The sequence below is a fragment of the Falco biarmicus genome, chromosome 6 (genome assembly GCF_023638135.1).
Source record: "Falco biarmicus isolate bFalBia1 chromosome 6, bFalBia1.pri, whole genome shotgun sequence".
NCBI classification, from domain to species: domain Eukaryota; kingdom Metazoa; phylum Chordata; class Aves; order Falconiformes; family Falconidae; genus Falco; species Falco biarmicus.
In genome coordinates, this window is record NC_079293.1 from 4,957,884 (window position 1) to 4,974,220 (window position 16,337).

The 16,337-nt window shown below is 41.1% G+C and overlaps 1 protein-coding gene across 3 annotated transcripts; it reads right to left on the reverse strand.

The window, feature by feature from the left end:
- Positions 1–400: 400 nt before the first annotated feature.
- PM20D2 (peptidase M20 domain containing 2) lies at positions 401–16,120 on the reverse strand. 3 transcript variants are annotated; one of them, XM_056343387.1, is made up of 7 exons: positions 15,610–16,113; positions 15,385–15,533; positions 11,669–11,811; positions 8,623–8,777; positions 6,496–6,631; positions 2,061–2,168; positions 401–1,233 (listed from the first exon to the last, which is right to left on the reverse strand). In XM_056343387.1, the coding sequence occupies exons 1-7, from the start codon at positions 16,057–16,059 to the stop codon at positions 1,037–1,039; spliced, it is 1,338 nt and encodes a 445-aa protein (XP_056199362.1). In that variant the 5' UTR covers positions 16,060–16,113; the 3' UTR covers positions 401–1,036. The 3 variants fall into 3 exon arrangements, 2 of the variants coding, with proteins under 2 accessions (XP_056199362.1, XP_056199364.1); XR_008822541.1 differs by lacking the exon at positions 401–1,233 and adding an exon at positions 4,632–4,767 and having other exon boundaries at positions 15,610–16,119; XM_056343389.1 differs by lacking the exons at positions 401–1,233; positions 2,061–2,168 and adding an exon at positions 4,796–5,961 and having other exon boundaries at positions 15,610–16,120.
- Between the last annotated feature and the right edge of the window lie 217 nt (positions 16,121–16,337).

Here is a 16,337-nt window from a genome sequence, read left to right on the forward strand (position 1 = left end):
AAAGCACAACTGGCAAGACTTAACATACCTGCTGCTTAGGATATGGGAACAAAATGGTTTGAGAAGCCAGTTAATGCACAAACAAGCCTCAGTGAAAGCTTCCCAGAGATTACTACAGTGCACATAACCAGTTTAAGGTTACCTTCATCTACTGCTTCACGGTATCACGCTTGCATCTTTGCAGAATATATTTTCACTGGTTCAGTTAAATTTATACAAATCCTACAGATCAGTCAAGCTAGCGCAACACCTTGTGTAGGCACCTGTATTGCTTTAGAGTAGAACTTAAAAAAGGTGCACATGCATTTTTCTGCAGCAGTTTAAATGTTTGTTTAGAAACATTTAGTTGCTTTCTGATTTTTCGATCAAGACCTAATAAATGTTGGAGGTGTTATGGAGAAGGAGGAAGGTAAACACATTTCAGGACAGCCAACCTTTACAGAACACGTTTCCATACCAACAGTTCTCTTCCATTGCTAGAAGATCAAAAAAACTTCTATTCTGCTTGGTTTTGCCATCATCAAAACCAGTCACGCTTCCAAACATAGATCCTTCTTCCAGTGAAACCAGCTCAGGTTTTATGCCTCTATCTTGTCCCAAGAAAAAAGTGACTGGCCAGAAAAATGCTTTGCAGATCAGATTCAGCCTATGATCACCAAGTGAACAATGCTTATTTTAGAATAAAAATTACCATGTAAATGCCATATTCCCCGTATCAGGAATATTACTTTAGCAATACATAGGAAAAAAAAAAAAAATCACTGACAAGAGATCTAAACACTATTGTTTATTCAACACTGCAACTTAAAGAGAATGACGTATTTGAGACCTCTCTGAAATTCATCACCATATTGAATACAGCAAACATTACAGCTAGATGAAATTTCACATTTTTGAAAGCAGTACTATTTGCGTCTCCTAAAGTCCAAAAATAAAATAAATCAGCATTTCTTCAGCTATGTGTTTATCCAGCCCCCTCAGGGATTTAAATACAGCGTCTCCATGAAGTCAATCCTACTGAGAAGTTTAATAAAGTTTAGTCACATGCTCCTGTGCCAACACCAGATTCTTTGTTAGGTTCTGCTGGATTTATTTGCCCCTCTTCTTTTAGCTTCACCTGTCTAAAGTCTTCCCTGACTTCTTCTAGCAGACCTGGCTTGAAAATGACATCCAGTGCTGTCATTGCCAAAGCTTTTGCTGTGCGCAAAGCGTAGAACTGAGCATTCTGTGACCCTGCAGAAAAAAAAAGTGAAAGAAGTTTCAGGTTAGATTATGAATTTTAGTTACAAACCACTAGCTTACCATGATCTTATTTTTGTACAAAAATAAGATCTTCCAAGTTTCAATTGCAAGACCAGTTTCTTAACAATATACTTGCATGAAGTGTGTCTTTCTACTGATGCCTCAAACCAAATTTTCACAAGGACTTAACTTTCTGCTACTGATGAAAACAAATGAGATTGAACACTCATTTACTTGTTTTCACATTTTCCTTTTTAGTAAATGCAGACTTTTATACTGTTACCTCTATTTCCAGAGTATTGAGCTTTATGACTAAAAATTAATTTTGTCTTTTGGCTGATGTTTAGAAATTCCTCTGAATATGCTGCTAGGGATAATCCTTCTAATTTCTTCTGTCTAGATGGTATATTAAGTCAGGCTTTTAGAATGAGGAGTGGTCATCCTTCCCATATACGTTTCACTTTAAACACAAAAATAGAAATTTTACATTTTGTCAGCTTATTTTTTTTGCAACACTACAATTAACTTAGTTAATTGTTTCAGGGTCCATATACACCTCAGATCCCATCATGCTTGAAGAAAGCAATTCATTTCTATACAGGTATTCACACGCAGCCACTTTCAGATCTAGTACCTACACTTTCATGCATTTACTACACAGCAGCTCTCAATACCACAGAAGCATGTGAAAACTTTAATTCTCTGTAATTCTAAATATTTTAATTTCTAGATTCATCATAGTGACGAGTCAGCAACCAGTCCCTAAAATGCATAAGGGTTCCAAATATAAACGTCTAATGTTTTTCACTTCCACTCACCTGCAGCTTCTGTGTACTGCTCGGTATGATTCAATGCATCAGAGCCAATATAAAAGTAAGGGTGAATCCCAGGGACTACAAATGTAACGTTTCCGAAGTCTGTAGAACCTAGAAGCAGCATAGAAATGTTCTTAATGAACAAGTGTTGAAGGGTTTTGAATGCTGTAAGAAAATGTATGACAGATATCTCCAGCCTTTATCTAAAATAGAATATCCTTTGCCCCAAATACTAAAATAAAAGCATTTCTAATGAGTCATTATCCATACGAAACTCCACCATCACAGAGATGTTTTCCCTAACTAGCCACCTTCAGATGCTGCTCTCCAGTGCGCTTCTGATCAATTATCAGTTACTGGACTGCAATGAAGATCTATCAGCATATTCCTGTTTCATTTACTGTTAAATTTTTATCAAGCATCTCCTGAGAGTAAGCTGTTAATTCAGAAACAATGAAAGCTGCAAACCTTGGGAGTTCTGGGCAGTTCAGCTATTTTCCTGCTACAGCCCTTAGAACCAGGCCCAACAATTCCCACTTTTCACCAGTATGCAAATATTCAGCATTAAGCAGGGGACTCTGAAGTAGGAACAAGTTATCTTTAAACAAAAACAGACTGAGGACAACTATTTTTTCCTGTGCTTTTTGTTTATTCTCAGTTATGAAAACCTTCGCATTACAAGCACTCTTGGAAATAACAAGATCAGAACTAAACTCCTGACAAAATGCTCGTGCTTTGTAGACATAAAACAATTCTTGATAGGAGTGCTGCAGATCTTAATGGCGATTCTTTCATGCCTGACTAGCACTTCCAGTATGCTAGCTAGTGACAGCACCTATCTCAGAGTACCGCCTGATCTATTTAATGGTAACCATGCAGAAGTAGCAGACCCTTCATAGTAAATCATCCAAGAGCCTGCAACTACTCTGAGAACTTTTTTTTCTTTTACCCAAACAAGCAATCCATCCCGTATTTGTTAAAATGACATTCAGAAGCTGGAGAAATCAACATACAAGCTACTGTGAAATTCAGATACCAGGATGAAGCACTGTTTCATAGCAGGAAGAAATAGGGATGATCAAGATCTCAATGAACATTTTTTAGGCCAATAAGAGCTGCAAGAATATTCTTCTGTAGCAGTAACATAAAATGACTGTTTCAAAGATTCAAATTTGTTTGTAACACATGAGGTAGCCTCCACATCATGACAGTTTATGGACAGAAGATGTATTGCTAATGCCTTAAGACTCAGAAACGAAATGACTGAAGGATACAGATTACTTGGAAGCATACACCAATTAAAAGTGAGTCCAGAGCCTATATTTTGTGATCAAAGAGGACAAGACTAGCTGGCTATTTTGCTCTGCCTACAAAGAGAAGCTGCAAGCTTTGTCCAAAAACATGATCCTTTCCCGTAAGTTCAGTACGCACTTGAAGAAAATTCCAACTCTTGGCACAGCAACAAGATTATAATTTTCAGTAGTCTACACCACTGATCCATTCTTTGGTCAGTCTGGAAAGACAAACCAGAAGTCTCAAAGTTCTGCCTACTTCAGACTAAACCAGTTCTAATCTTGCCTTACTAACTCCTAATATACAAACTGCTGGAAAGGCTGTGTTGGCCTTTTTCCCTGCTCTCACTCAGCAAATGAAGCATTGGAAATTTCAGTGTATCTCAGCTCTCTGTCATGTAATTCTACTTAGCGTTATATCTATATCCAATCTACTACCAGTTTACAAGTTATTTTTGCCGAATGTGAGATTCAAACTTGGTAATTCCTAGTAAGACGGCGAGCTTACCAAGCCAAAATCCAGGTAGCTTTTAACAAAAGTGACAGTCCAATCTTCCCCTCTATCAGAAAATATGCTACATCCTTTACCGGTAATAACCTAGTGGCATGTTTAAAACATCAGGTGTTGCAATGGTTTCCATACAAACATCTGGAACTGTATGCCTGCTAGAGATGTACAGATCAGGATTCCTTCTAGAAGCATAAATAATTGCACAGTTACCAATGCAGTGTACAGAGTCATGTACTATCTTCAACAGAAAGGTACTGGGAGCTCCATCCTCTCAAAAATATACCTCGAAGCTGAAACTGAAGCCTCTTCAAGTCACTGAATGTGTAATGGAAGTCAGTTATTACCACAAACATGAATGGAGGGGAAAACGCAAAAGGTTCCATGAAGCATTTACATACAAGCCCCAAGCTACAAAAGTGGTATTTTCAAAACATACTGGCTCCTTCTTACGTGCACAGGAAGCCAATGAACCCCATGAATGCTAAAAGTACCACATTAAATTATCTCACAAGCGTGGGTGCCTCAACTAAGGTATGCTAAAGGAAGCCATGGGCTTTGGGGGGTTTTCAATAGCCTGTAGTACAGCTACCCTACCAGCAGAAAGGAGAAACAGGTCATGGCCCCTGGTCAAAGCCAAACTCGGATTCACATTATTTCACATCATCCTGGCTGTGTGCCAAACGAGTGGAGCGTGCACAAGGCACACAGACAGCAGTGCAAGTTGACGGACTAAAAGAATTCTTTGTAGGGCTTAGCTGCCTAGAGCGATACCTGTAAGCAGACCGATACTAATACCCATGTAGAGGTGGCAGCGAGTATGCTCATCTGTTAACGACTTCTCTGCTGCACAGACATGGAGAAGCAACTGAGCTATCTTCCTTCCCTTTCAACAGAAGAAACTGATATCCTAAAAGAAAACATTGAAAACCATATGAAAACTAAACAGAAATAGAGGTCTTGGAAAAGATGAGACAAAACACTCAACCCCCCCAAAAAAACAGAGGAGTGGACTTTTGTATGCTACCAAGTCTCTGGAGACTGTGCTTTGTTATCACTGCTGAATCCCCACTGCAATAATTCAGAGAAGCTGTGGAAAGAAAATGTGGTAAAGCCTACTGCAGTGTGTGAGAGAAAACCACAATTGCTCAAGCACATTTTGACATTTGACAAACAATTTAAGGACAGGACAGGCATATGGGGAGTTTCAGTTTAAGTAAGTTAATGGTCAACATTTAGCATATCACGTAACTTTCATGTGAAAGCACTATTACAACTAGGTGGCTGTACTAAGTTCATTTGAAGTCCTCTGAAGCGGTAAGATCACCAGCATTCATGTTCTTCACTCTTAACACAACGGTTTGAAGGAAGCAACAAGCAGACCTCCAGGAAGTTTCACTACAGTAGTCATTTTAAGCTCCTCAGCCCCTTTCTTAGGCTAAATGAACAAAGCAGTAAATCTTACTTGTTTCACCCCAAAGAAAAAGAGAAATCTGCCTTTAGTTATAATTTGGTGTCAAACCCAAGATAACGAACCAGTTGAAACTAATATACTACTGTTGCCCTAATTTGGAAAAGAGTAAGAAACAGAGAGAAACAACCAGAATACTACCAGATATGCCGTCTCCCCCACCCAAAAAAAGAAAGTGGAGAAGTGTGTCCCTAAACACCAGGAACTCAACTTTCCAAAGATAATCTGCATGTAAGATACAGAAGATTAGTATCACAATCAAACTAATCAGAATAACAACTTTTTTGCTGAGAACAATCTTTTCCTTCTAACCAAAGAGAAAAACCTTTAACGTGAGTGCAATGAAAACATTTATATGTAGTTAAGATCAGTAGTGAAGGCTATAAAGTATCAGCTGGAGTTACGACGAACAGAGCTCCTGTAGGAAAGATACCGGAAAAAACTGTTAGGGGTAATGAGAAACTCACCTGAATATTCAAGAATTCCCATTCCTATTACTATAGTGTTGAGAGACCAAGAAAGTGCCACAGTTTGAGACACAGTCAAGACAGAAGTGAACACCTACTTGAATGGCACCCCTTTGGAAAACTAATCTGGAAAACTCATGAACTAAAATTAGAAGCATAGAATTACCTGTTAACGGAAAGAGGTTTAAATTAGGGTTACTGAGATGCTTAAATTTCCACTTAATCTCTTTCAAAACTCCCTCTAAAGTATTAGTGACATGCTAGTAAATTTGTTTATACATAAGCTGGGAAAATATTAAATGAAGTTCCTAAAAACTAAGTCTCATCTCCATTCATAGTAAACCAGGATTCTGTATCTCAAAGCAACAGAATGAGCTGCAACTCATTACACATCATCATGTACTCAGTAAAACTTGTTAGCTTTCCATCCTTCCATCCCTCCCCCCAAACAGTTTCTTACTTGAAATATCATCAGAAAATGATTACTGCTTTTCATACCTGTTGGGAAAGTTTTTCAGCTTATACAACAAGTACAGAAACACAGACCAGAGGTACAACCCTTTTACAGAGCTTCAACTTTCTAATTTGGCTTTTTCTTCTGACCAAACAGTGTTTAGCCTAGCTGTACCCCATGGTTTTATACACTTAAGAGTTGATCAACCTAAGCTTAAATCATAACAAAAAATCCAGATGGAGTTACCTGACAAACCATTCAAGATACAGTCTTCTGCTACAAATTCTATTCCAAGCTTCTGTCCATTCTCCTTGTAAACTTTCTGCAGGCTCTTATTTGGAAGCACATTGTAGTAATCATTTACACCACCTTTTATTTCCACCTAGACAGAAAGAATTCCAAATGATTAGAAATTTTTCTCCAACTCAAGCCAGTTTAATGTAAACCATTTAAAAGGCCAGAGAAAATAAGTACATATCCATACTTCAGGCCCATGCCAAAAGAGATGTAAAATGCTAAGTTTCTTTGAAAAATACAACATTCTGCCAAATATTACCCCGATCAAAACACAACCAGTGCTCTGCCAAGCTTGCACTAGGCAGCCAAATCCCAGAAGCGAGGATTTCATGGATAGCATCCCCAAAAATAAAATAAAAACATTTCCTGTAATAGCACCTAATGATTTCCACTGCAGGTACTATTAAACTACAGAGAATTCAGTTTGGGCTTTCACCAAATTTTATTTTACCATTGTTCAGAACACTTCCATTTACTAAAAGCAAAAAAATGAGAAGAATGCTAACTGAAAAAAATCACTCAGTCTTTCACATTTGGTTGCTAAGCTAGCCTGCTGTTCAGTAAAGCAAAGGACCTAGTAACAAAGAACATGGAAAAAAAGACAAAACGCTCAATATCTGCTTTGCCCATTCCTACTGGTGGTTTGCCATCAAGCCTCCCAGGTCTTTGAGCCTAGTAGCACTTGTCTATAGGAGGAGCATCACCCATAGCAAAAACCCAAGATTATTGGACACTTAAAGAAACTGTATGTATATAGGACCAGGTGGGATGCACCCAAGGACGCTAAGTAAGAGAGAAGCAGCAATGCAAACAGGCAGCTATCATGTTTTAAATGTCGCTGAAACAGAGGGATGCTCCAGCTCACTAAAAAAGAGCTAAAGGTCACATGCACCTTGACAGGCCAAGAGAAGGATCTTGGAAGTAACAGACTGGTCAGGCACAACATCCTAGAACTCCCAAGGGTATCATAGAACAAATAAACCTTCCCGAGACCCATATCCAGGCAAACAAACCACAAGGCAATTGTGAGCATCCAGCATATATTCACGGAAGAGCAGACAGTACATGACCAAGCTTAGCTTTCCATGATGACATGCCTGGCTCAGAGGACACAGAAGATACACAAGCACAAAGTATTATGATCAGTGGCACAAAAAATCCAAATTGCTGGCCATTACTTGTAGCACTCATCTGCAATCAACACTGGTGCACTACTGTTTCAATAGCTTTATTATTGATGCAGACAACTCCTGCGAGACTACATCTAGTGTATTGTGTTCAGACTGGAGCTAGTCCATGGGAAGGCCACCAAAACTATTAGGGTGCTAGAGAACATGACATAAAAGAAAAGGCTGAAAGAACTTGACTTGTTGAGCCTTCAGAAAAGGTTAAGGGGGGAGATCTTATTGCTGTCTGCAGTTATCAGATGGGAAGGGTACAGAGAAGACAGAGCGAGACTTCTCAGAGACGCCCAGTGATATGACAAGAGGCAACAAAAGAAATTTCTATGAGATACAATAGAATTGCTGAAGTTGGAAAGCACCTCTGGAGGTCATCTTGTCCAACTCTCCTGCTCAAGCAAGGTCACCTAGAGCTGGTTGCCCAGGGCCATATCAATGCAGCTCTTTAATATCTCCAAGGGCTGAAGCACCACAATCTCTCCAGGCAACCTATTCCAGTACTCGGCCATCACAGCAGAAACATTGGGCAAACACTTGTTCACCACGAGCTGGGTAGAGCACTTGAGAGGTTGCAGAATTTCACCTTGGAGATACTCAGAAGTTCACACGGCACTGAATGATCTGGTCTAACTAGTCCTGCTCCAAACAGAGGGTTAAACTAGAAGAACTCCGGAGGTCTCTCCCAATCTAGATCCTTCTACGATTCTGGTAGTCTATGCATAAACTAAAATTTTCTTTCAGGACACAAAGCAACAGAATGGCAAATAGTACCATACAAATTTAGATTTATTTCACCTAAACACCATGAAGACAAATACTGTAAGCCTCAATTTCCTACACTGGCCTACCTTATCTCCAGCATAACAGAAACACAAGACCACGAACACATTCTTACTTTGCATCCTGTGGCCAGTGCTGCAGATCTGAAGCAGTTCTCAACCTTCTCTGTCAGCACAGAAAGATCTTTCATTGAAGGAGCACGCAAGTAGAACTCTAGTTCAGTGTAAGATGGAATGATGTTAGGTTTCACACCACCATTTTTTATTACACCTGCAGAAAGGGAAAAGTTACATTATCAGTGTTAAATACAATTGCTTCATCTTCAGCCCTGTCAGGAAGCTACTTGCTCAAGACCTAAATATATAAACAATGGAAAAAAAAAAAAAAAGGTCAGCTGAGCATGAAATACAAAGAATGTCAAAAATACAGTGTGTGGACAAAGTTTCTTTATCACATCAGATTAAGTGGGACATACATGTTTTTTCAGCACAATTTCATTGTATTTTTTTGTTAGAATTTTGTTTGTTTTGCTACAAATCTAAAGACAAGCCAAACTAGCATTTCTAATGAATCCCCTGAAATTCAGTGCATTGGACTCAAAGCAATCTGTCTGCCACTGAAAGAAAAGATTTTGTTATAAAGGCTACCTTGGATTCCAACTTTTAAAGGTTTCCTCAACTAGAATGTTTCAAACATTTTGCCAGCTTGGAGAGAAACTGAGTAAGTTGCATTTCTCACCAATACTGGTGTAACATGTGTGTTGCAGTGCACAGAAAGTTCATTAGATTCCTCATACTAATTACTTAGAAATACTGCAACGTATAACATATGTAGTTTTATTCAAGAGTGAAGTTTGAGTTGAAAATATTCCCTCAAGGAAATGTGTGACAACAACATAATTTTCAATTATGGCATAAGAGGCATTACCATGAAAGACTGTAATATTTATGTATTTCAACAATAAAACATTGTAGACCTCAATTCTACATTAGATTTCAATGTATTAACAGCTAGCTGCTTTCAACAGCCTGGCCTCCTACCCACAACTTACATATGTGAAATAATATTTAGTTTCTCAGTTCTACAGAAAACATTTACCATAATTAGAAATACTGCACAAAATTACTGATATGTGTCACTGAAGCCTGAAAAGCCAGCACCATCAGGATGCAAATGAGTGAATCCTTACTTCTGGGGCACAAAATCTATTAATACTATGAACTGCTCAAATAAAACCCTTCCTGTCTTGAATACAGTCAAAGTAAACAAAGTGCTAAACTAAACCACTAGCAGTACTAGTCCATAACAAAAGGGGAAAAAAAAAAGCTTAAATGAGAAGGACAGGCATCACATGAAAGGAACCAGCAAGTCAGCAATCATGCAAATTGGCATGACACATACCATAACAAAACAAGTACCTTAATGAGTAAGCAACTTTCACTTGTTTTGTCCAGCACATTTGTAAATGGAATTGGATAGAGTCCAAGATTATGTCTACACTTAAATTTCAAAGCAACTGCAATATGGACTGGACAGCAGGTCTAGTTTAAAAGCAGGTTGCCTACGCATTACTAGTAGCACCCAGTCTGCCCTTCTTGCAGGTGGAAACTTTTTCTTCTAACTCATTTCATATAAATTTTTGAATAGAAAAAAATATACATTCTTATTTTTCAAGGGGGCAACACTTACTCCATTCATAAGCAGGGAAGACAGACAACTTACATCAGACAAACTCAAACCAACAATGTTCAAGTATATAAAACGCCGCTTACAAATTCCAGACTTTAAGCAATGGAAATTTCAGGTTTTGTTACCGGGTTAACACTAAGATTTTTAGTATCACTTAAGTCAACCACTGCTGTTACTGCCAAGCCTATAACACAAGATCTCCAACACACTGTTGTAAAAAAACCACTCCTAAAATTAAATCTCATTCTGGCTGCTTATACTTTCGCAGAAGTATTTTAAATGTTTCCAGTTTGAAAATAAGGTTTATGACAGCAGTTGTATCAACAGAGTAATTTAAGTTTTGCTGTGTTTCGGGAAGCGTTACCTCTAGGAGGCTTGATTAAATACTCAGGGTTTTGCCTACGGTACCCATGCAGCCTTTAGAAATCATGAATGAAGGCGGCAGTACTTAAGGGTTTAGACTTAGATTCAATAGAAGACTTGGGCACCTCCACCCTTAAACCTGCAACACAACCAAAACTCATTATTAATTAAGTTTCCTACAGAGCAATAGGATAGAGAGGCTATGCCTGCTGTCTGAAATTCATTTGGGTATGCTGCACAGCAGAACTGCAAACACCTTCATCTACAGTCAAAAGGGTTAGGGCTTCAGACTCCATCCAGATATCCTGGAGAGAAACACACATTATACAGCAAAAGCAGCGAAGACATATCACGATAAGCTCAGAACTTCTGGAAGTGTATTAAGCTCCTAACAAGTATTCCAAATAAACAGGTCTACAATTCAGAATTCCTGTAGAAAGGCAAAGTTCCTTAATTTCAACTTGGAAAAAGCTGTGTCAGGTATACTAAGGGAAACCTGGGCTTGTAACTGAAGGGCAGCTTTCATCTCAACTGAACCTTTCTCTGTACAAAAATAAATTTATGGTGTTGAAGGAGTACGAGTCAAGCTTAATGGTTAACATGTCTTCTGCCATCATTTGTTTTGTGTACTTCAGCAAATTAACTTCAGTCACCCTACACCACCACACCTTTCCAATAAATGCCATCTAATTAATGTCCAACACAAACATGAATACTTCATTTTTCAGAAACATTTAATCTTACACCTTTGAAAAATACATGTACATTAAATTTAAGGAATTCAAGGCCATGTTCCAAAATTAGCTTAGCACTTTCTTCTTTCTGAACTTCAAGTGCAAAGACTTAACATCTGTCTAGCCTCTACCTAGGTACCCGTGTCCTCTTTTGAATGTGACCTATAAGCCTGTTTTCAGCAGTTAGTTCTGGACACTGACATGATTTTAAAGACTACAGACAAACTATCTCAATGAAACAATGCTACTTCATATTATTTGAAGTAACTACACTGATTTAGTGCAATAACACAATACCTTAAATTGCAGGATTGCGTAAGTTAGTATTTCAACAGCCTAAACTCCTACTTGCATTAGATTTAATGAAGATCTCACCATGAACTCTCCAGGTCGGTTTCATTTGCTGTCTTAAAACAGACAGATTGTTGTATGCAAGAACAGCAGCATCTAATGCATTAACTCCTTCCCAAGGATAAGCAGCAGCATGAGAAGCTTTTCCATAGTATTTCACAGTCACACTAGGAAATAAAAGGCATTGCTTATTTGCTTTTCATTCACTGAAAAAACCTCTAAAATAAAAAGTTCCTTTTGTTCACACAAGTATTTTTCATTAATGTTTTGTACAGCAGAACAACAAACAATTTACCTGACACTACACTGTTGCAAAGTTGAACTATCTTTGAATGCAGGAAGAGGCTGAGAGATTTCTAGAAAACCAATGACATGGGACAATACCAAGAGCCAATCAGGCAAAAGAGTTACAAGTAACATACCACTATATAGCCTTTTCCTGAGAAGTATAGGCTTCGTACTAAATTTCTCCAACACGTGTTTTTTATACTGTTCTGAGACTTGAAGTTACTAACGTTCATGTTGGAGGACGATAACAAACCCTTTTCTCAGATTCAAAATTACAAGGTGATTGTCCCAATTCTTGTCAAATGCACACAGCAGAAGCACATTAGTAAGATCACATACAATCCACGTCTAAATAAAAAACGTCAAGTTTTAAAAGTGTAGTAAAGACACAGCCTAGTATAAAATACACATTACTATACTACAGCAAGAATGTTCTTTTCCCACACACCTCAAAAATGCTGGTAGAAAGGCTTGCAACAAGGAAGAAATCTAGTGCAAATGTTATCCTCAGACTTCACAGGAGTCAAAATACTGCACCTAAACATAACCAGTAAGAATTTGTGCTTTGCTTCATCTGAGGGCCATTTATATTAGCCTTACAAAATAATTTAATATTTCAAATTATATGAAAACTTTTTATATGAGAGGCAAATACCAAATACTGACAACTACATAAGGTATTACTGTTGAATACACAAACATTAGTTTTTTTACCAGGAGTAGAGATTTTAACTAAATCTGTTCATACTCAACACACAGTCCTTTACATAAAAAACTTCCATCTTAAGCTCAGAGTTCCCCCCCACCCCAAGATGCACAACCTTGTCTCTTACCCAGCTAGAAGCAGCCTAACTTGCTTGTCCCTCTGTCTTGCAAAAATTCCAACTTTACCACTTATCCTGAACAGACACCTAACGCTCTGAACCATGCCACAGCTGCAAGCTAATACCAGAACCTAAATACTGGATAGCAAAGAGGGCCGTAACAGAGTGAACTGTTGCAGCAGAAAACGTCTCCTGCTGCCTGCAACCCAAATTAACCCTTCTCCACCCACCCCCCATCCTGTAACACAACCACACGTCCCATTCTGTAAAGTATGTGTTTTATTTAAAATTTATTATCATTATGAAATCAAGATAAGAAAACCTATTAACCACCCAAGTATTAGACTACAACACCACAAATTAACTCACACAGAAGGCAGGACAGATCCCTGGATATTCTCTGAGAAATGGAGAGAAGGCAAAGTAAAGCAGAAAGTCACGTTGCAGCATTTTTTTTTCCTTGCAAGAAACATATGCTTCTTATTAAAAAAAGTTTCTTTCAGCATTCCTTTTCTTGTACTTCTAATGCTACACAAAATGTCACAATCTCACAGAAAAGCCAACCAATTTTGGTGAATACCACCACCCTGAGCCAGTTTATCAGCAGAATGTAGATCCTGTTTGACCAACAATACATAGACTGATTAAGTGAAGGGTAAGTGAGTAAGAATCAGCAAATTTTGGCATGTATCCACCAGTTATCCAAGTATGTTGATTTTACTTCAGGCACCAGCCAGCTTTCAGAGGCTGCAGACACAGTAATATCAGCAATTTAGTGATCATCAGTCCCTAAATTACTTTGAAACAACCAAAGATCAATTACACACTACCAAAACAGTCCTTTAGCTTTGGAATCTCATAATTACATGAATGATGACAAACTCAGTATTTCAAGCTTTTTGAGGGAGCAAGTTGTTTCACTCGGTACTTCAGTTCTGTGCCTCCTCCACATTCAAGGTTTGCACGCCATCTAGGACTTGGGCCGACAGCGGACCATCATCCCTGAACAAAGATTTCCAAATCTTACTGTATCAAACTCAAAAGGCTATTGCAGGAGTTGAAGTGATCAGAAAGACAAAACTATCAATGAAAACTGCACCTTGAACATTACAAATACAGTCTTACGGTACGGCAACCAAAAGGCAAGCTGGGGTAAGTCTTGAAGGAGATGACAATAACCAATTAAGGCTCTTCAGCAACACTGACAGAGTAGAGCAGAGCTAGCTAGACCATGTGTTGTTAACCTCGTCTGGTTTACCATAAAACTTAGCAGTAACAGAAGCAAATTATCCACCAGAAACAGCAAAATGGCCAATAAAATCATGCACATCAGAGCTGGAAGGCAGCACAACCAAGCTGAAAACAGCACTTCAGTACATCAAGTCAGAAAAGGCTGGAAAACCAGCTATTTAAATATTACAGAATTTAGTCAGAGACAGCCAAACATAGTACTTGGAATAAACTGTTGCACTGGAGGGAGGTAACTAGCGGAATCTCTGCAAGATATGACCTTGGGATCAAGAATCATCAGCAAACGTGATACAAAATGTAGTAACAAAGCCTGCTGATGCTCTACTGCTGGGTTACTACAAAAACAGAAAAGGTTTATAACATCAAAGGAAGAACAGCATGGCCTGCAGAGTGGCAGAGAAAGAACTGAATGAAGCTCAGAAATATTTAAAAGATCATGTACTTACAGACTACGCATTTGTCTAAGAGTTGATTACTTGAAAATGACTTAAGAGGAAGCCCCAAACACGTTAGCAGTCTCCAAAATGGTAAGGAGACACTAATGATGTACAGTCCTGGTTACACACATCCAGCACGGAGTACTTCAACACAACTCAAATGACACCAAGTACAAATGAACAAGTGCTGTCGCTGAACAGGAGGGCTAAAAAATTACAAGGCATGACTTCCGAGGAGTTATACAGCAACCAGCAAGCTAGCTGGCAAAAAAAGGTAAGGGAGGATATGACTGCTGTCTATACTTACACTGGGGGCAAACGTGAAGGAGAGCCATGAACCACTTTGAATAAAAATAAAAAAAAATTTAAAAAAAGAGTTAATATATGATATGAGAGTTAATAGATATTAAATTGCCATGATTAAATTTAGGCTGGAAGTTAATAAGGATCCTAACAGCAGTCAGGCTCAGCTGGCTGGCTCTTTCAAAAGGGGGAGAGAAAGCGTGGAACACTTTCAAAACTGATAAAGCATGTATCGAGAACTACGTGACCTGGTGCCCAGGAAAGCAAGAAGCTATGATTCAGGAGACTCCCTCCAGCTGCGTTTTTAAGTATTTTTCTTTTAACGGATGGCACGTGCTTTTTTAAAAAAAGAAACGCCTAGCAACATCAGAAGAAAGAATGGATTTTTGGGACACGCGCCAGATTATCTCAGAGCAGTCAGGGATCTTCAGCGCTAGGTCGAACGCGACACTGTGGAAGCACGGCTCCGCGCCCCGGGCGGCGACCCGGCCCCCAGCCGACTGCCCACGCTGTGTCTGAAGGGCACCTGCAAGGTCCCCCGCCCCAGGTCCTGCCCCTTCCAAAGCAACTCCCCTACCCAGGGAGGGAGAAAGGGCCAAGGCGCAGCCGACCCCTTCCACCCGAGCTGCTCACTCACTCGTGCTCGGCCACATCGGGCAGGTAAGCCGCGTCTTCTTGCGAGGGGTGCGCCATGAACACCACATCCAGGCCATCAAACGCTCCAGCCTTTATCAGGTCTATTTTGCCTCCTCCTTGCTCCTCCGCGGGCGTCCCCAGCACCGTGACCTGCAGCACAAGCGCCGAGAGTCAGGGCCCGCCGGCGCCCCGGGGCCGCAGCCCCCGCCCTCGGGAGGGCGCTCACCTGGACGGCGGCGGGCGCCGGCGGCGGCAGGCTCTCCAGGGCGGCCTTCAGCCCCAGCGCGGCGCCGGCGCCCACCTCGGCGATGAGGTTGTGCCCGCAGGCGTGGCCGATGCCGGGCAGAGCGTCGTACTCGCAGAGGAAGGCGAGGCGGAGCGGGCGCGGGCTCGGGCCCCGCGGGGCGGCCGTGCCCCACTCGGCGCGGAAGGCCGTGCCCAGCTTGTAGCGCGGCTGCACGGCCCAGGCGGCGCCCGGCAGCTCCGCGCTGGAGAAGAAGCGGGTCATGGCGTCGTGCGCCTGGTGCTCCTCGTAGGCCAGCTCGGGCCGGCTCCAAATATCGCGGCTCAGCGCGCCCAGCCGCGCCGCGTTCAGCTCCACGCTCTCGCACGCCCGCTGCTTCAGCGTCTCCAGCGCGGCAGCGGGGCCGCCCTGCGGCGGCTCCTGCGGCCTCATGCGGGCAGCGGCGCGGCAGCCCCGCACAGCCCCCCGCCGCCCCCGCCGCCTTTTATCGCCTCCGCCGCGCCCCGGGGCGCCCTGGGGAGTGTAGTTCGTTGCGGGGCCGGGCCTGCGGGCAGCGCCCAGCCTGCACTACCCGTCCCAGCGGCCCCGGGGCGGCAGCTGTTCCGCGGGGTCCTCCCGCCCGCCCGCCCGCCGCGGCGTGCCGCCCCGCGCCGCTGCGCACTTCCAGCCGCCGTATTTCGCTGCGGGCTTAGCACACGCCTTGCACGCGC

Bases quoted from the DNA above. Each gene is read 5' to 3' on its own strand.
- PM20D2 (XM_056343387.1), bottom strand. From the start codon at position 16,059: ATGAGGCCGCAGGAGCCGCCGCAGGGCGGCCCCGCTGCCGCGCTGGAG. The intron at 8,778-11,668 runs GTGAGATCTTCA...CCCTTTCTGCAG, and splicing joins ACCGACCTGGAGAGTTCATG to GTGTAATAAAAAATGGTGGT. The intron at 6,632-8,622 runs GTAAGAATGTGT...CTTTCTGTCTAG, and splicing joins CACTGGCCACAGGATGCAAA to GTGGAAATAAAAGGTGGTGT.